The 20,985-nt window shown below is 39.8% G+C and overlaps 2 protein-coding genes across 5 annotated transcripts in view; both read left to right on the top strand.

The window, feature by feature from the left end:
- Positions 1 to 9,067, top strand: part of ahcyl2b (adenosylhomocysteinase like 2b) — a 39,403-nt gene extending 30,336 nt beyond the window's left edge. Inside the window, exons 8-17 of one of the 2 annotated variants that reach the window (XM_034131372.1) lie at positions 811 to 927; positions 1,061 to 1,124; positions 1,945 to 2,033; positions 2,114 to 2,184; positions 3,113 to 3,207; positions 4,036 to 4,134; positions 4,682 to 4,750; positions 4,861 to 4,939; positions 5,521 to 5,641; positions 6,170 to 9,067. In XM_034131372.1, coding sequence (XP_033987263.1) covers positions 811 to 927; positions 1,061 to 1,124; positions 1,945 to 2,033; positions 2,114 to 2,184; positions 3,113 to 3,207; positions 4,036 to 4,134; positions 4,682 to 4,750; positions 4,861 to 4,939; positions 5,521 to 5,641; positions 6,170 to 6,176 — 811 coding nt within the window. In that variant the 3' untranslated portion in view covers positions 6,177 to 9,067. Of the gene's footprint in view, positions 1 to 810; positions 928 to 1,060; positions 1,125 to 1,944; positions 2,034 to 2,113; positions 2,185 to 3,112; positions 3,208 to 4,035; positions 4,135 to 4,681; positions 4,751 to 4,860; positions 4,940 to 5,520; positions 5,646 to 6,169 lie in introns of those variants that run through there. The other variant, XM_034131373.1, reaches the window with a different exon arrangement.
- A 1,871-nt stretch (positions 9,068 to 10,938) lies between these two features.
- The window catches only part of strip2 (striatin interacting protein 2), a 30,674-nt gene continuing 20,627 nt past the window's right edge, over positions 10,939 to 20,985 (top strand). For 2 of the 3 annotated variants that reach the window (XM_034131539.1, XM_034131537.1), the window contains exons 1-3: positions 10,939 to 11,184; positions 15,225 to 15,294; positions 17,664 to 17,738. In XM_034131539.1, coding sequence (XP_033987430.1) covers positions 11,074 to 11,184; positions 15,225 to 15,294; positions 17,664 to 17,738 — 256 coding nt within the window. In that variant the 5' untranslated portion in view covers positions 10,939 to 11,073. The remainder of the gene's footprint in view (positions 11,185 to 15,224; positions 15,295 to 17,663; positions 17,739 to 20,985) is intronic. The other variant, XM_034131540.1, reaches the window with a different exon arrangement.

The following is a 20,985-nucleotide window of genomic DNA, read 5'->3' as shown; positions in this document are numbered from 1 at the left end:
AAAATCCACATGTTTTATTTAAAGGTCCCATGTCATGGCCATTTCTACTGATCATAATTCCATTGTTGAGGTCTACTAGAATACATTTATATTGTGCAATTTTCCAAACTCACATTGGTTTCTCATACAGCATCTCTGTATAGTATGTGTATTCACTCTCTGTCCTAAACGGCTTGTTGGAGCTCCTGCCCCCCCCTCCCTATGAGCCCAGTGGCCGTCTGCGAGACAGCGAGACACAGCGAAACCCAGCCCGAACACACACAAGTGTGTGTGAGGAAGTCCACAGATTGGTCCATTTCGACCAATCCACGGACTTAACCTAACGGCTCCGCGGACGTAACGGCTCCACGGATTGGTCCATTTGGACCAATGGGTCCATTTGGGTATGGGCACGTCACTGTACCCAGGAAGAAAAAGAGAAATCTCCAACGAGGCGTTCTGGGGCAGCATAGACAGGTCTTTTCTGTGTTAGAGTTTTACTCCCTACAGGGTGTACTTTGAGGGTTTGTGACTTTGCAGACCGTTTACATGCAGAAAAACCTTCATAACACACAAGGGGACGGGTAATAACCAGATGTCATGGGACCTTTAACAATATATTCTGCTTCAGGTTGTATTTGTCAGGCATTTGCCTTTCTAAAAATGAATGGAAAATAATTGTTTTATATTTAGTTTAGTCATTATTTAGTCTGTCCTTAAGGTAAATGTATGACTAGCGATTGAAGCGGCATTGTCAACACTAAACATAAAACAATTATTATTATTGCATAGCTTGAGTTATTTACATTTATATTTGTTGTGTGTGTGTAGGTTGTACCAGCTGTCCAAGGCGGGGAAGCTGTGTGTTCCAGCCATGAACGTCAACGACTCGGTGACCAAGCAGAAGTTTGACAACCTGTACTGCTGCAGGGAGTCCATCCTCGACGGGTATGAAACGTATATTAAAACAGAATATTTGATAGTTTTAGAGTATTCAATGTGGCGGGGCAGACCCACTCTGTTCCATACTGTCTGAATATGTATCAGTCGGCCAGAGAAATAATGGTGTTTCTGTCCTCAGCCTGAAGAGGACCACTGATGTCATGTTTGGAGGCAAACAGGTGGTGGTGTGTGGATACGGAGAGGTAAGGCGGACATTTTCATACAGGCCTGTTCACTGAGACACCTACATCTTACACTTCTATTCTGAAATACTATTATGACTGGAATAATAAGTTAGGTAGAGTACATCCACTTTTGAAATGGAGAGATTTAGAGCTAGAAGATCAGTTTCCCCTTTTTGTTTGGCACCAAAGCAAGTAAGGACAGGGAATTAAGTATGCAACGGTTTGTTTTTTTAAACTGCTTTTTTCATATAAATTGTGACAGGTCCTTAAAGAGCTTTGTATAGAAAATCCTCACCATCTATACAGCATTGGCTAGCTTCTGTTAAAACTAATTTATTCTGTTTTGCTGAATGTTTCATTATAAAAGACTACCAGACTGGAAAACTGTTGAATAATTCATGTAGTTTGGAGACAAAAAAATGATATTGTGTTTATAAAGAAGGGTGAAAACAACAAAAAAAACTTTTATTCGGGACATCCAGTTTGGGTTTCTACATTCAACATCTACTAGTATTCAAAATAAAATACTAATTTGGAGTAGTGAGTTTATCTGCTTCTGTGAAAGAATCACCCAAGTTACATTTGACGACATGTAAGGAAATGTGGGATTATGTGGATGCATGCATTTTCCCGGAAGTGACCTTTTTGTTTAAATTTTCTACGTTTTTTAAACCTCAAAATTAAAAATAACAATCTGAAAATGTTGAACATTCTTTAATGAGTTGTTAACTGCACAGGCTCTCAATGAAACACCACCTGCTTTAACAGATGGACTAATGCTTGAAACATACTGCTGTCTCACTACTGTATAATATAATCTCATGTCGTTCACTCCCAGGTGGGAAAAGGCTGCTGCGCTGCCCTCAAAGCCATGGGCTCCATCGTGTACGTCACAGAGATCGACCCCATCTGTGCCTTGCAGGCGTGGTAGGACTCCACTCGTTTCACTTCCTATGCACCACTGCTGTGTTTCATTAGCCTCACACCTTTTTATCTCCCAATCACAGCATGGACGGCTTCAGGCTGGTGAAGCTGAATGAAGTCATCAGACAAGTGGACATCGTCATCACCTGCACAGGTCAGCCTCATCCGTCGCTCTCTGTGTGAGGAACATGCCGTTCTCTCAGTGTTTCTTCAGGATGACCGCGCAGATTCTCAGTCTTTGTCGGCTGTGTCTAACAGTCACTAATCAAGTTCTCAGATCAGCAGCCAGGGAGTTGCACTTAATTAGAGCGGAGAATTACTTGCCTCTCTGCGTCATTACTTAATGTTTCGCTGGCAGGCCTGCAGCAGTGGAGCTCTCTCACAGGGTGACTGCAATATGACAGATAAGAGGTAGAAGAAGCTGCATGGGATTCATGTCAGATTTTCCCTTTTTAGTTAGAAAGTGGTGTAAATAAATAAACCAGTATAGGCTTTAGCTCCATTAAGCTTGTCGGTTTCTTGCAAATTATGAATGATTGTTAAGTGAAATACAGGGATAAGCTATTATCAGTAAGAATAATGAAGGCCGTTTCTCAATGTCGAGGAGGCTTGCTTGGTAGCACATGTATGCTGGGCATTTAAACAGTGACTCTGCGCCACTCGATGACGTAGTATGCTTGAAATAGTGGCTCTGGAGCAGCTCTACTCGACATTGAGAAACGGCCACTGACTAAATGTATCCTATCCTATCCTTTTCAGCTGAGTTCATCCTTCATCATATTTCCAACCGAAAATGTAACTTATACATATATCATTTGGTTTAACATTTCCATACTAATTTAACAATGCTAAATTGTTAAATTTAAAGCAATAAAACCAAGTTTTACAGAAATGGATATAGACTCATTCCCCTATATATTTATTTTAACCTTATTGAAGACTGTTTGAAAAGTCATTTGACAAAACTCTGTCAATTTCACCTTTTTGCTTTCTCCCTATTTTAATCTCTCGTTTTGCTTGTGTGCTCTAATCTGTTCCTGACCATCTCTCCTCCTCCTCCATCATCTCTCCTCCTCCATCAGGCAATAAGAACGTGGTGGTGAGAGAGTACCTGGACCGCATGAAGAACGGCTGCATCGTCTGCAACATGGGACACTCCAACACTGAGATCGATGTGGTCAGTTAGCATCCAGTAATACCTTGTCAAGAAACCAAAACCATAGTGAATAAAACAAACCACCTGACATGATGACAATGTCACAGTAACTGGCAGATTAGCTTGAGTTTGATGTAAGATGATTCATTTGTGGTCAGAATTAGGCTAGTCTTTAAAAAGGACAAGGATGATTTAACTAAGCTTACTTTACTGCTACCTTTTTACCACCTTTTTACTACTTGATCCCACTGTGTAATGCTGTTGTTAGATCAGCTTGGTTCTCATTAGTACATTAAGCTTTTTACTCATGTGCTCATGCAGAGTGTCTTACAATTAGTGAGCAGAGATGATTCTCCTAAACATAAAACGGTGAGACAGCAGTGCTAGGAATAGAACAAAATGAAATCAATGTATTTTCTTAAGAAGACTGCAATCGAGGAATAGTTCAGACACTAAAGAGAGGTGGGACTCACTTATTACAGTAATTAAATCCTGGAAAAGACCAAACATACTAGTACACTTCTGGTCTGTTGTTATGATGGCTGCACATGTGGAACAAATTATTATTTTGACAGATATTGCAACTGTGAACGTTAAAGCAAGGACACATGTCACAGTAGAGACACAAAATACTAATATGAGCCTGAACATGAGCAGAATAGCATGTCCTCTTTAATAAATTGATTTCTGCGTTTTGAAAAATTCACTAGAACATATTGCAATTTTGATTTTGATGAATTGTGCTGCTGTAATACATGTGTAACAGCTCAGCTCAACAGAAATAAGAAGTGGTAGACGAGAAAAAAAGATCACCAGAAACAAATGATTGTTTATCTGCTCTTCTTGTAGGCGAGCCTGCGGACTCCTGAGCTGACCTGGGAGAGAGTGCGCTCTCAGGTCGACCACGTCATCTGGCCTGATGGCAAGAGGATAGTGCTGCTGGCTGAGGTACGCACACGCACACGCACACCAGACACACGCACACCAGACACACACAGGCACTTACTCAGAACACATCAGAATACAAGCTTTAAAATACCCAGCTGGGGCTTGAGACTGTTATTTATTTGAGATTTTGTAAACAAATTAGAAAAGAACAAGGGATTATACTTACAGAAACAACACTGCAGATGCACATTGCAGGTTAAGAATAGGCGTGTGTTTGACTCACACTGACAGAATGAGAGCAGTCTGTCTATCGATGGCTGTGTCTCTGCAGCTGTTTGATCTCCAGCAGGTGTTAACCGCATCACGAGATCCTCCACACTCACCTCTCCTGCCGCCATCATCTTTCCCTGTTCCAAAATAGACCTGTGTGTCAAATGTGTTTTATTTAAAGAACTTATACATCATCTTAACGTCATCATTTAGTGCCGCTGAAATAGTGACTTTTCGATAGCTGGTTTTTAAAATAAGAGCTTATGCCTACTTTGTTTTGTAACTTTGTTTTACAATGTAATACTTTACAATCATACATTTTCCTTCCCCTACACAGGGTCGTCTGCTGAACCTCAGCTGTTCCACTGTGCCCACCTTTGTTCTCTCCATCACCGCCACCACCCAGGTAAAACAATACCTTTTTACATAAGTTGACATGATTAGTTTTGTATTTCAGATTTATAAAGATGTCGGCAAAAGTGTGTTTGTAACTAACGCTTGTGTGTCTCCGCCCAGGCGCTGGCTCTGATAGAGCTTTACAACGCCCCAGAGGGACGCTACAAACAGGATGTTTACCTGCTGCCCAAGAAGATGGGTAAGACTATTTGCCAGTCCAGAATTTGCTAAGGAATTAATCAGACTTCTGTATACAAAAATACTTCAAACACGCAGCAAGATATCACGCCAGCAAGATCTAAAATACCCCGTTTGGTACTTAAGTAGCCACCAAGCAGGAAGTCATTCCAGGGAGGTTGTTTCTTCCCCAGCAGAGAGCCTGCAGGCACACTGCGTTTATCTCTATAGACAACACAGTCAGTCTCATCTGTTCAGTCTGTGGATAGCTTATCAGTCACAGTAGAACGAGTCTGTGTGTGTGTGCAGCATGTCTGCAGCGCTGCCCGTCACTTCTCTTAGTGTCCACTCTGTGACTTAAAGCAGAGTGCACACACAGTAAATAAAAACAGAGAGACAAATGTAGGTCAGTGTGGGCTGCTGCTACCACAGCACACACTGATGATTGACGCGAGGAAAGGAAGGAAGTATGAGGAGAAGCAAGATAGTAGACAGTGCAAGAGAAATTAGATGGTACATCGGAGAGCTTCCCTCATTGGAATGATGGATCAGCCACAGTTGCCTGGTCTGGTTAACATGTTTCTTTTCTCTTTTGCCCTGCAGATGAGTATGTGGCCAGCCTACATCTCCCCACGTTCGACGCACATCTCACAGAGCTGAGTGACGAGCAGGCCAAGTACCTGGGCTTGAACAAGAACGGGCCCTTCAAGCCAAACTACTATAGGTAAGGAAACACTTCAACACTTGACAACAATCTTATTTTGAAAGGACTTTAGGTGCTATATACAACGGTTTTAAGAAGCATTGTATGTTATATAAAAGTAAAAAAAAAAATTGAAACCAAAAATGTGTAAATATATCTCCGATATTTGAATAGGTAACATTGCAAGATGAAACTCAGAAATGTAGTTAAATTATTACGAAAATATCATTGAAAATAGTGTACTCATATTTAATAACATCTATTTTCTAAAATCAATTAAAAGTTTGCTCTCAAATATTTATGACTTAAATCTTGAGAGAAATCAGATTTTTTTTCTCAGATTATTAACCGCTACCCTTGCTCCGTAATTTAATAATTTTGTACCTACTTTGTGCCGAGATTCAAGAGGTCAAGGTCAAGATAAAATCCTTTAAAGGAAGAGACCGTAACTCGTCAATCCTGCATGTACAGTGCTTGGATACATGTTCACCTCTTATATTTAAGTCAACTATCATCCTAACGTTTGTGCTTTCTGTTTTTCTCCCACAGGTATTAAACCAGTGTCGGCGTTTGACTGAAGAAATACAAATACTCCATGATTGGCACAGACTCAAAGAGGGGGAGGAGGAGGAAGACAGAAGGAAGGACAGTCAACACACCTGCTTTATGTTATGGGGGGGAGGTTGGGGAGGAGCTCTGACTGAGAGGGGGCGGGGCTTATCTTGCGCTTATGGCAGCCGTTTTATTTATTCACGCTCGACAACAATAATGATAACTCTAAATCTGTGGAGCTGCTCCTGCCATTAGCCGTTAGCTAGCTCCGCGACGTCTTCTTCCGGAAGATGTTTTACTTCCTTTTTCACCACAATTATCTCTTTCTCTTTAATCACTCATTTGTATGTCGACTTGTATGTAAATCCTCCTTCCCATTGCCAGATCTTTTATTGTTTAACTATTAAAGATGAAATTATTGATGCTAAAAAGATATATACTATATATAAAAAAAAAAAAAAAAAATTGATTTAAGAAAAGAAATCTGTGTGAATGAAGGCCGTTGAAGATTCAGTGACGGACACTTTTTTTCCTGTCCTATTTTTGTTGTCTGTTCTTTTCTACCTGTGATTTTGTTTTTCTCTTGTGTAACATTGAGAGGGCGGGGTTTAGACCTAGTGGGCGTGGATTAGGTGGGATCTCAGGGTCCAATCATATCATGACTTTTATTTGATCATTCTCATTGAGATTCACCGTTGTGTCTGTTTTTAAACATTTTTGTATGCGTGCTGTCCTGTCCGATCAGCCTGTAGTTGTCAGAACTTTTGTCTTAGTACGACTGGACGGGGTCTTCCCACCTGTCACTCAAAGCCACAGTGAAAACATCTCATTGGCTGCTTCTTTCTCGGCTTCCAGCTGCTCACACAGCACCTGTGTTGAAGTATTTCCAGCTTGTGAGAGATAAACCTTTTCATTTAGCCTCTTCCTTTACCAAGAATGACTATACTGTATTAGAAGCATGGCAGGTTGTCAGACCATTACATACTGTATATTTAGATATTTATATTGAAACATTTTCTATCCTTTTCTCTCCTGCGCCACCTCATATCATTACTTTTGGAAAGGAATCATCATATGTCGTAAAGATAAGCAATTAAGTGTTCTGATGATAAGTGTAATAAATGTATTTAAGCCCTCACTTTGAATACTGTGACAGAAAATATTTAAAGAGAAACCAAATGAGCAGCAAGTTGCTGCCTGGCCGGTACTCAAACAGATCTTCAATCAGGTCCTCAAAGAAAAAATATGTTTGTTTTTTTATAGTATTTACCATACACACCACAACTCTTTGGTACTCACCGAAAAAGTTCAGTTTAAAAAGTAAGATCTGGGAAATATTCTCTTTTCATCCAAGAAGCACATTTACCCTTGCTGTATATCATGTGCATTTGCCTGTAAACGGTTATTTCCCCCTTTTCTTTCGAGTTCTCAAAACTCGGCTTGCTAGCCTTGAAATATTTAATTTCTTCTTCCCCTCCTGAAAGACTTAGATTCTCTCCAGCTGACCTGACGGTGCAAATTAGAAAGTCCTGACAGTCATTTCAGCTGACAGCTCCCCGCCCGCCGCAATACTGGCTCTGCACCTGAACCCATCAGGTCCTCTGCTAACCTGCTGAGAGACGCTGCCACCATTACTCTCACAGAGAGGGATCACATGCTTAAACACACATACAGTAGCTCATTATCCAGGTCTTTGATCATTTTACACACTTTGAATAAGAGGAAATAGCACAACAAGGTTTTTTAATTAACAGTTTAGCTCATTCAGACTAAGAATATGCACAATTAATAAAATGTAATTGCTGTGTAACACTGACTAGTATCTTTACAAACTATTTAACATCAACCAAAGTCTTTGAAGGAATATTTTGGCATTTTTTTTAAATATTTGTATTTGCTTTTGTGCAGAGTTGAGAAAATGTATAGCGCTCATGTTAAATATGTTACTGTAGCCAGCAGCCACTTAGCTAATGTTAACATGAAGGTTAAAGAGCAACAATGTCCGACTACAAGCGCCTCATAAGTGTGTGAGCTTTCAAGGTGCTTGTATCTAGATTTTGTTAACTTTGGACAAAGCCACGCTAGCTGTTTTCCATCATTTCCCATCTTCGGCTAGCCACAGCTACAATTTTGGCATACAGATATGGGTAGGATTGATCTTATTATGCAAGTCTCAACAAGAAAGTCAATAACAGTATTTCCCAAATGTCAAGCTATTCCTAATTAATTTGGCAAACGTATATACATTAATAGGCGCGTAGTAACCTAGCGTACGCCCCAAGGTCCTACACTGTCACAGCAGACAACCTCATTATCACAATGTCTGTGCATTAATGTCTCCTTGTGCAGTTGAGAATCCCTTCTTATAGTAGTGCGACCTGTGCTCTTAAACCTGTTGTCTTACTTTCCCTTTTGTAAGTGTGAATGTGTGATTAAGAGTATAACATCTGGAGAGAAAGCTGAGGTGATTATAGAAGATGACGTGTGTGTCTTAATGTCTTTCTGTGTTTGAACACATTTTTTTGTCGTCCACAATTGCTTTTCGTTAACAGCTGCCTCAGGATCCTAGCCTGTGCGTTATGGGGAGAAAGCATTTTTTTGTTTTGTCGTACGGGTGGGCGGGGGAAGACACCAGCATCGTATCTGTATATAAACACTATACAGATATGACAACCTTTAAAAGTATAGGAAGGTAAAAGAAGAATCCACTCCTGTATTTATTGTTGTAAATCCTAATACAGTGCAAACTGGCAAATTCTCAAACATGTTTTAAGTTGTTGAATAAATTAAAAAAAAACCTATGTTTAAATATTGCAAGTGATAATGGTAGATGATGAGCAATAATTTAAAACATTCTGTAATCTTACTGAATAAAGATGTTAAAAAAAACTGTAACCTCTTTGTGCGCATCTCCTTGATTCGACTGGTATCAACACATAATCACCCACTTATGTAGGTGTTTGTGTTTCTTTGCAGTCTGATTTCTCAGTATAGTGTTCATGTGTGTTGGGGGAAGGGGTGCAGCTGCTGAGGTCTGTCCGAGGCACAGTGATGTCATCTGAGCCAGGAGCCAACACACAGGGACGTCTCTGACATCAACAGCTGGCTGTGAGCCTTTTATTTATTCTTGACACACAAATCAACACAACAAAATCAGCCCATTGTGCCCTGAAAGTGAAATGTTTATAACATATAGGAAGAAATGTCAAAGATCTGTCACACCGTTAGAATGAAAAGTGAGTTTTTATTATACTTAAGTATTTTGGCTCGGGACTTTATACAACGGTTTTAAAAAGCATTGTATGTTATATAAAATGTAAAAAAATGAAATATGTATTACCTAAATCTTGAGATTCTCAGATTATTACTCTACCCTTTCTCCATACTTTAATTATTGTTTACCTACTATGTGCTGACATGGGTTCAAGATGGGTTTTTATCTTCAAAAGGGACTTTTACTCTACATGTGACTGTATGAAAGGAGAAATACTTAATATATATAATGACATTGCGGTACTGTATCTTAGATTATATAACAAACATTTAAGTATGAACTCATCAAGTTCAATGTCAAATAAATATATACCTTTGCATTGTAAAAAAAATAATGAAAGGTGAAATTTAATAAAATGTTTGATTTTATTGTTATGGGAATCCATGTCCAAGCTGCAGAGTTCTCAGTACAACATCATTTTAAATGTGCCATGTCAATTGTTTTTTTCGTAGTGCTCTATCAGTTTAAGTTTTAGAAATAACCCTGATGTCATCAAGGTGATTTCAGCTTTGGCTTGGAGACTATAAATGTAAAATAAGCAGCATCCTCTAACCACAGGTAAAACCATCTGACAACTTCTAGAAACACAACCTTTCTCTCTCATTGGATTGCACTTTCAAATTATTAAACTGATTCAACCAGCAACTGTGCAATCTAATCATGTCATCATAAGTGGTTCTTCACTGTCAGGGGTTTGTGTGTTGGTAGACATTTTTTCCATTATACACACACAAACCCCCACCTCAACATATCAATAATTCACTTGCTGCCCTGAAGGGAGGGTGCGGGGGCCTCCACCTCCATCTTACATTTCACATAAATAAATAGACAGACTGATGTGGACCCCTGACAGCAGATTGTATTGCTCAACATTTTATTACCAAGGAGAAAGCTTGTTTCATGTTGATTCAGTTTGACACAACTGGTGGGGAACTTCATCCATCATCCAAAGCTGGTACATTGTGGTTTTTCATATTTTTCGACAGGCATCTGTAGTCCCATCTGTAGATGTACTAAATCATCGGGTTAATGTATTAAGCTCCCAGCTAAATTGAATAAAGAAACAATGCCTTTTTTGTAGATAGATACCCTAATTGTATGTAGCCTAAGGTCAGTGACAAGGTTTATTATGTGCCTTTGTGACCGTGCAATTAATGTTTTTAATTTTAGACTGTTTTCTGAAATGTTTTAGACACGTGTGTGCATTACTGTCATTCTCTGTAGGCCTAGGTTTTGTGAGTTTACAAATCTTTTTTTGCGTTTGTGGAAGGTGTTTCACATTTACAGATTACACATTTACACGGAATATATTTCTGTTCACTCAAATAATATTGAGACAAATCTACCTCCATACATCAAGCATTGGCTCTTTAGTGCACTGCCTCTGTGTAAACACCACCTAGTTTTACTTTCGCGTGGTCCCCTCTGATGTTAAATCTCTAACCCCGCCTTCTCCGGGCGCCCAGGGACAGTAAACCAAACAGACAGGAGGAGGAGGAGGAGGAGGAGGAGACCCTCAACTTGAGCTCAGGAGCCGGTGCTCCAACGGTGCAGTGAGTCTCAGCTCTCCACCGGACCGGTATGCACTATCCGCCGGAGAGGAAGTGATCCACGGTGACCGAGAAACATGCAGGCGGAGGACATGGAGGTACCTATCATAAATATCCTTAATGATAACGGCGACCGACAGAGGCCGAAAGGGAAAGATGTGTTCAAGGATCTGCAGAAGGAGTCGGAGGTAAATTGGAGGGGTGTTTGGGTACGGTCGGATACTACTGCATATGGTATAGGAGTGTGTGTGTGTGCGTGCGTGTTGTTGCTGGGGAGCTTTCACATGTCCTTTTCCATGCAGAGACTCGGTCTCTTGGCTGGGGAGCACGCAGACAGGCAGACAGCGAGGTGTTATTTTGGACCCGGCTCCTATAAATAACCCAGCAGTAATCCTACTGTGGAAGTCAACGTGGAGAATGCAGGTGGAGGAATGTCAGGACCACACCACCACTACCAAACGTATCTTATTATTAGAGTCATGTTGTGGGAATTAGTCCATGCATTATACTATCTGTATTCTCCATAGTTGACATTGACTTCTGTCCTTTAATTCATTGCTTTGTTGACATTTTGATAGTCTACTATAAAAGCTAATAGACAATGGTAAACATTTAGCAGGTTTCGACTTCAGATAGGCAATATAATAGTCACTTAATGTCATTATAAAGAGGTTTGCTGGTCAAATGTAATACTTGACTTTGGCCTCTGATAAGGCGATGGACTTATATTTGAAAGATACTTGATTGTAGGTGAGTCACTATCAATTATTTTCAATATTGTTTAATCTGCAAACTATTTTCTTCATTCATCAATTGTTTGTTTTGTCCATAACAAGAGGGAAAAGGTGATTTTCTCAGATCTTTACGCGTCTTATTCACATTGCTTGTTTTCTTAGACTAGCTGTCAAACACCAGAAAAGATCCACCTTAATATCTTATAAACAGAAGCAGCAAATCCTTCCATTTGAGATCTTGCAACCATCAGTTGTTGGAATTTCCCGTTGGAAAAATGACCAAAACGCTCAAATTGAGATTTCCTTTTCAGCGGCTGAGTCATACCAGTTTACAAACCAACTTGATGTGATTTCAACAGTGTTTCGAGCCAGCTTCTAAAAATACGTACCAGTAAATCTTCTCTGCTTCTCTAAACATGAAAGCAGCATGGCTCAGTCTGATGATGCCTCTTTTTCCTGCAGCTATAATTCATTCCCTCGTAAAAAAATTAGAAGATGTGTTTTCATTCCTGGGTTTCTCAGCCCAGATACACCAGAGGAGCTAAGCAGTCAAAGCTGTCGTCCAGGCCAAAAAATCCAGTCACCCCTGACGTCTGTGTGTGTTTGTGTGTGTGTGTGTGTGTCGTTTGAGCACATTGAATGGTTTGAGGGGAATTAGAGCATATTCATCTGACAGCCGTTGCATTCTGGGAGGGAGGGGTTTGGTGATGGTGTGTTTGGGGGGTGAATGACATGGATGTTGAAAGCACTTAACGTCAACGTTGTGTTGACGCTGATACTCTCTGGCCACTGCACCCTGTCAGTTAACTTGACCTTAAATCTGATTCATCCATGTATATAAATTGTCCATCATGTGTGCTGGGTAGAGGACTCGTCTATGTGGCATATGTTGCTGTGAGTGGGGGTGGCCTGCCTTGACATGGTGCCCAGTTTTTTCACATGATGTGGTGTAGGAGCACAGGAGCAGTGCCAGTTTGGAGCTTTGGTTATCAGCTGGCGGCAGAGAGGGGAGACTGGGGAAGGGCAATAATAGGGAGACAGGGTGAGAAAAAGGAGAAGTAGAAACTCAGGCATTTTCTTTCCTGTGTATATGGGAAAAATAAATGCATATCAATCGGCTTTGGACAAAACGGTCACTTCACTTTCATTGACAAGCCTGTGTGGCCATACCAGATGGATGGTGGTTGAGGCCACTTGTTTAATTAAACGTTTAAAGTAATAGTAGTAGAAGACGATAATCTGTTTAAGGCAAGACACTACAGGAAAAATAAGCCATAGTATAGACTGAATAACTTCATAAATAAAACATAATCAGCCGTATTATTTGACAGACTATGATTTAAGCAATGAGGTGCTTCATATCAAGGTTAAATGGGCCTTCTAATAGAGCTTGTTCTTAATTGGCATTGGTTGCATGGCATCAGAAGGTTTTATGTTAAATAATTAATTCTCATCGTATTATAAGGTACTAAATAAATAATTATGACAGCTATTAATGATACTGCTGTCCTTTTAATGGCCTCTTGCCACTGGGTGAATATTAATCAAGTATATACATATGCCAGAAACAACATACTGGTGATATTTATTAACATCATAATTACATTTTCAAATGACATTATGGTGCTTTAACTGCAAGGCAACGCTATACGCCAAAGATGAAGTAGGCCTCCAAAAAATGCCACTTCAGTTGTTTTCTTGGTGATTTTTATTTTATTTACAACTGGTTGTAACAAGTGAGGCAGCACCAAACACCCACGGGCTTCCTTCACTCTTACTCAGAGTTGTGGGTAATTTTGTTGAATCATCAGCGATCCTAAGTGGATATTATTTCCTGGTTTACAAGAGCAGTAATGACATCAAATCTCACTGCTCTGGCTCATCAAAAACAAACCAACGTCTGACGTCCTGCTTATTTCAGATCCTGCTGACTGGGTTGCAGCAGGTATTTATAGCAGACAGTTACATGACATCACATGGAGTTTTTGAAGATGACTTGCAGCACATTTGAATTTACAATTCTGTCCCTGGGACACTTCTCACAGGGTAAACATAAAACACTCGTCGCTTGGGACCTAGAGTTTTTTAATGTATTATTCTCATTAACATAGTTCGGTCAGACAACTCGCGTGTTTCTTAATATGTTTATTAGAAGCAGCATATAGTTGAGTTTGGCGTCTAGGCTCGGGCCTCATCACTCCACAGATGTACATAGAACATTGAGTGATGATTAGATAACTATCCCCCCGATCCTACAGGTGGAAGCTGGGGTGGAGCTGGGGTGGTGGTGGGGCAGGCAAGCAGCAGCAACATGAAACACAGCAGCAGGAGCATGAACGTAGCATTAGCAAGTGAACGTAGCAGTGGCAGCAGCAGCATTAGCGAGGCAGAGGCAGGAAGACCTGGCAGCTTAAATAGAGCGGCATGTTTAGGAGAATGTGTTTGGTTGGTTGTAAGAGGGACGAGCACGTCACATGTTAATGTATCATTGGCGCTCGAGTTGACTGCCTGAATTAGCTCGCAGGCTTCGCCCCATAAATGAATTTTTCATCTTCCCTGGAGGAAAATGTCATCAGTTCACATCCTTTACCCGAAAGACAAAGCGATGTTCCAGTCTCCAGATTAATTATCTTTCTACAATTAAGCTTCTTTTTTTTCCCCATGTGTTAATCATATGGAGGTTACTCAAAGTTCTTATTAAAGGGGCCCTAATATGCTTTTTTAGGTTTAGTGTTGTAAATACATTTTTGTGCAAGTATATGGTCTGCAAAAGGCTAAAACCCCAAAGTTGGAGTTTGTCTCCAGCACACTCCCCAACCGTCCTGAAACGCCTCATTTGTAGTCCTTTGTTTACTACCGTCAGATAGTGACATCACCATGTAATACTTGCGCTTCTATTGCTAGCGCTCCAACACATTGTACATTATAGGCTAAGGGGCAGGTCATCCCTAAGCTGTTAACCAATTACAACAGAGCCGGCCAGCTAACCAATCAGAGCAGACTGGGCTCTTGTTTCAAACAGAGACACTTAGTGTTCCTAGAAATGTTGTCTTGTTAGAACCCCTAAACCTACAGGAGCTAATCTGCTATAAAACAAGGCGCCATGTTGCCTCCTGCACCGTATCTTTCCTTCATCTTTGCAGTAAAATGCTTAAACTGGCAATCTGGATCTTTGTTAGTGAGAGCATCCTTTCATCGTGTAATCAGTCTAATCAAAGTGTGCCTGCAGAGAGCATCTGTAATTGTAAGTGAGTAAAAAGGTAAATTACTAATCAACCCCGTCTAGATATGCAGCAGCCAATCAAAACTCAAAAGTACTCCCAATGAGAGTAAACAGTGAGCGAGTCTGAAGCCTGTGCGTGGGAGATGTGTGGTGACTGCAAATGGAGTGGTGGTAGGTGTTGCAGAACGTGAACAGCCTGCAGTATGTTTGATTATTAGCTGCAATCAGTGTTGTCCTGTCGTGTTTATGCTCTATGTTTTGTTCCTCACAGAGCTCCATGGAGTCCCCTAACCTGGAGTTCGAGTACGGAGATACAGACGCGCTGACTGCTGAGCTTTCAGGTAAGACTGATAAGCAGTTCACCACTGGACTTTTCTTTTAAATTATTTAAATAAAAAGCCTTCAGGTTCCTCATGACTGCAACAAACATCGTACTCAGAGGATGAATTTCTATTACTTTGATGGTCTCTGAGCTTTTTTGGTCAACATGGACAAAATAAAACATTTCACAAACTATACGAGTTGTTGTTCAGACTTGAAGGAATATAAATTCCCTGTCCGGAAATCAATTATTCCGACACCACATGAATGCAGCCGAATTGCAGTACCGCACAATGTAACCCAAGGTGTACAATTATGGATCCACTGATGATTTGGGTCTGCTCAAAAAAATGATATGTTATTCCTTGGCCCACGCTTCACCCTTCCTCAAAGTTTCATGAAAAGTAGGCCGGTACGTTTTTCTGTAATTCTTCTTCTGAAGACATCCACACATCTCGCCTGGTAACTTGCTTGAACCTGTGATAGCTATTATTATGAATGCTTCACACGAGCATTCATGCAGTAATAACTCTGTTTCAAATTAGCATACAGACTACAATGTTCTATTGATGGGAACAAATAATTCCGCGTCTGCTTTCTTCATGTTTTTTTCAGCTGTTTTAAGTTACAGTGTTATTTATCAAAACAACACAATATGCTAATGCTGACACACTGCTGAAGGAACAACACATCATCTGGTCCTGACATCAATTCCAGACATTGGCCACATTGAATGACTTATTTTATGCTTAATCAAGTACTTGATGATGATGATTATTTATTTGTAATGTTCCAGTATCTGGTAACAGTTCATGCATGACTTTGAGCTTGAATTATAAATACAGAGAGATGCATAAATGAAAGAATAGCTGAAATCAACAACACTAACATATTTTACTGATTGTACTCTAGTGCAGTGGTTCTCAACTGGTGGGTCGCGACCCAAAAGTGGGTCGCGAACCCGTTTCGAGTGGGTCCCGGATGTGTGAGTGAAGAAAAAAAAGTTGAAATAAAAATTTGGAATCTTTTTTTTTTTTTTTGGGAAAAAAGTCAAACTTTTATTTTGAAGGCCCGATTTTCTAACGCTGTGCATGCAGTAGGCGTTGGACTGGAAGTACCGGAGACCATAAACGGTTTTGAAAACTTCTGTCACGTAGTGATCATCTTCTCAATAAAACATCTTTGCTGATGTTTTTTCGAGTCTTCTGGCCAATCAGAATAAAGATTGTTGCCGGAAGTCCCCACGGAGAATAACTTTGCGGTAGAACTCTTCTTTATACATCCATGGGTACAACTTCAGATAGAAATGAACACATGATGAAATATGACCCCCTGTTTGATGACTGACAGGTCACAGAACAATGGGCGCTATCTACCCTTACCCACAATTTAAAGTAATTCACACAGACTATCTCCTCTTTGCTCTTCTCTCTGTGTGGAGCAGCAAGTTCAGCTGTCGGAACAAAGTGAAAAACAAACAATGGCATACAATATTATTAACATGTCGGGTAGTAATAGATTTAGTTATTTTCTTCTCAGAGTGTACCAGAATGCGTAGTTTATGTTAGTATTTCAAAAAATCTCCTGGGGGGAGAAACCCCCCAGACCCCCCTTCTGGGGTTGGGTGTTCAGCATGTGTGCCTTTTTATATAGTTCAGCTTTGATTCCAAAATCTTATTAAACCTTTTTTTAAATCATACTTTAGTTCTGTGAAGGGATATAAGGGATATATTCACTGTACTAAACTTTAATTAATATTGTATGCTGAAAAGCGTATATTACAGCATGATTTTTTGTTGAATAGATTTGAGTGCTTCAAAATGTTGGGTCGCGATGTATTGACCAAGTAAAAAGTGGGTCCCGAGGCCTGACCAGTTGAGAACCACTGCTCTAGTGCAATAGTTTATTCCAAGTGTGTCATTTTGATTTTGATTAGCACCAAAATAACACATTGATTTACAGTCGACATGAGTGTTCTCCTGTTGGATGGCAAGCAGCAGTCGAGAGTTAGTCACATTTGCAAACACACACGAACAGTCAGACATTCACAGAGGCTTTCTAGTGGCAGCTACTCTGGGTCGAGTTGTAATCGTGGCGAATCATTAGATTGTGCATGAAACAGATGAGATCACCAATGAGGAGACAGCAGCTTGTCTGTGTGTGTCATTACCGAGTAATGTGTTGATTTTCGATTCATTTATGACCCGTTTAATCTATAAACTGTTATGAAGAATACTCAGAAAATAACTCTTCTGAGCTGTGCCGAATGCTAGAAAATGTATTCAAATCATACATGGAACAACTAAATAATTGCCAATTATGTTATGTCTATCATCTAATCGATTCTTAACTGATTTGAATCTCTGATACTCTTGTTTTCTGTCCACAGAGCTCTACAGTTACACTGAAGAGCCAGAGTTTGCGCTGAACAGAGACTACTTTGAGGAGGACTTCAGGAGCCATGGTACTGTGTGTGTGTGTGTCTGTATGTGTGTGTACGTATGTGTGGTTACTGTATACGGCATATTAAATGGATTGCATGTCCTTTAAATGACCTGTAATCTAATCTTTAGTGCTTATGTAAAGAGTAAAAACTGAGCTATCTGCAGTCACAAATACTCACACTGATATGGCACAGCAGAGAAGGCTTGGCAAACACACACAAGTCCACAGCCAGTCGTGTTGTTTCTCACAAAGACCTTGATAGCTCCTCAGACAGTGTGTCTGCCGATGACTGACGGAACAGAACGGAGTCATTTAGTGTTTAATAACAGTTGTAGGATTTTGAAGGTAAACTAAACAAATGACACAGTACACACATGATAAAATGTGTGCTGATAGGAAATGAAAGTGAAATGAATAAATAGCATTGGTTTGCCGCATTACAAAGTACATTTTTCCCACCTACAACATAATGAAATGTTATTTTACATGAATCATGAGTCCATTTTCATGCTCCGGTGCATTTCCCAACTTCACACAAAAAGCTACTAAAGTGACGTCGTGTTGAATTTTCTCACCTTTGAAGTGCAAAACTCGCTCTTCAATGTGCTGCTGTGTTTTTGTATTTATAAGCCGACATGGGTTAGGCGAGGGTAACCGGGCACATTAAAGCTAGGCTCTTTCAAGCTGTTCAAAGAATAAATATTCCCATATATGATGATGATGATGATGATGAATATGTGGTTACCAAGAACAAGGCAGCTTTTTCAGCTTGAGTTAAGATATTTTGAATCACACTGTCTTGATCTCATTTGAAGTAAAATATTCAAAAAAAGAGTCATCATTTATTGTAATTCTCCTCTATGGTGCATTTGGCTGCAATCTAGACAGATTTTTGGGCTGAGGATATATTGTCTACCACAAATAAGCTATAAAGGTCTCAAGTCTCTGGCATCAAGACGAGCTTCATCCTCTTCATCTGTCGCCTCCTCTCCAAACTGAGCTGTAATGAATAGCAGGATTAGATGAGAGCATCTGTAGCTGCTGTTTTACAGAGATAGAGCACAGAGCCGCCTCTTCACGTTACATCCTTCTCATTAGTGTGTGTTTGTGTGTTTAGTGTGCACTGTAGTTGTCTAAGGGTGGTGCTCCTGTGTGACTTTCTGCTTGCTGTGTATATCAGGTCCACTGACAATGTGCTCATCAATGTGTCCTGTGCCACTTCCCATAAATCCCACTCACCTAAATACTGTGATTACCAAGACAGGTCTAATTTGAAGCTCATCTTGGAAGAAAAGGATGTTTCTTAACTGACAGTGAAATTAGAAAGCATTTTTGTTCTCCTGATTTAAGTAGACAGCGCATGTCAGAAGTAGAAGAAGCACTGAGCTCCACTGATCATGTTGATGTTGCACTGCACAATGCCTATACTGTCTGCCTAATCAAATGTAGAGTCTAAGATTAGAAGACACACCTTGTCAAAACAAACAGGCTTCCATCTTGAATCCTTGCAAGAGACTGTTTGCAATTCTCCAGCTGCTGTAGTTTTGGTTAAGCAGCAGACTTTCTGTGTAAATATTTTCTCCTTATTAAAAAACAGACTCAGTCGATTACTGCTCTCTATGCTTCAGTGTATGTTTTGGTCACTGGATTTTCTTTTCACAAATGGATATTCAAAAACAAAAAAACGACTGGATATTTAATTTTCGTTTTAAAATTGAAAAACCAAAATTGAAATACAAGGCGTTTTTCTTTATCATGGTCAAAAAGGGATTTACTAAACTTAAAAAACGGGATGGTTTTCATTTTCTACTTCTCAAAACAAAAAATAAAATCACTAGAAAACAGAAACAAAAAACTACCGTTATTCATATTCTGTTACCGGAAGTTACCTTACAAAATAAGAGCGTACATGAGGTTTTCACAACGAAAACAGCCAAGACGCATATTCATCCCAGAAAATGAATGTTATTAAGGGCTGTGAATATAATACACCTATGTCTAAAATGGACAACATTGTTAGGAGATTTCAACTATACAGCGATTCTGCACTGCGGTCAACTCAGCCGTCTGACGAATGACACGTCAACGCAGTTAGTCTCTTTATTCAGACACACTCTTTACAAAATGATTACTGTGAATATCTAGATCAAGATTCCACAGTTTGACTGATATTATTTTAACCTGTGTCCTGAGCAGTCTGAGTTGGAAAAATGTACATGTGAGACATGGGGAAGGAAAGCAGGATAGATGAGGTATGACATGCAGACAGCTGAGAGTAAGGGGAAATCACTACAGGGAATCCACTGAGAAAAACTGCAGCATACTAGCACTTCTAAATTAAGAGGCAATCCTCCAAATTGCTGAATTGTGAATCCTTAAATTTGCAGAATATACAGATTTGTAATTAGCCCGCAGAGTTGTCTGTGTCATAAAAAGTTTGATCTCAATAACATTACAATATACACCACAATACAACTATGTATTAAATCCAGAAGATAATTTGAATGTGACTGACAGAAATGTAATGAGTGATACAGTAAGCAGTATACATATACAGTATGTTAACAATTATATAATTGACTGTTATTCACAGTCTATGGAGTTTGTTAACTTACAGTAACGTTATACACTGATTATACAGTAAGTTAACAAGTATGTTAACTATAGTAACTCAATGGTATAATAACTACAGTAAGGTAACTAGTATCAAAATACAGTTAGCTAACAAGTCTAAGCTAATGGTATTGTAACCACACTAAGCTAAAAACTTGTTCTAGTAAGCTAACAAATATGATAACTACAGTAACGCTAAGCAAACTAATACAGAAAGGTAACATATATCATGACTACGTTGAGCCAGTGGTATGATAAGTAAAGTAAGCTAATGTTATGTTAACTACAGTAAGCGTATGATATAGGGTCACAAGTATGCTAACTAAGCTAAGCTAATGAGTATAATGATAAGTAATAGTTTATTAATGTTGGTGAATTTTAGGTCAATGTTGCTGTTGTTATAGACATTGTTGAGACATATTTCTGACTTTATAACTCATACGGCCCGTCCACACGGCGGCATGCGTTGAAGCTTCAACGCTTCTGCCCATTCACTTTGAATGGGGTGACGTCACGCTTTGTCGAACTGCATTGTGGGAGCGTTGCTTTGCTTTGCTCGCGTTGCTCGCTTCAAAAGTTGAGCAATGTTCAACTTTTGAAGCTTCGGCAGAAGCGTCAGCCAATCAAATCATATGCCAGCACAAGCTCTAGCC

Source organism: Trematomus bernacchii, unplaced genomic scaffold (assembly GCF_902827165.1).
Source record: "Trematomus bernacchii unplaced genomic scaffold, fTreBer1.1, whole genome shotgun sequence".
Lineage (NCBI taxonomy): Eukaryota > Metazoa > Chordata > Actinopteri > Perciformes > Nototheniidae > Trematomus > Trematomus bernacchii.
This window is presented reverse-complemented; position numbering and strand designations above follow the sequence as displayed.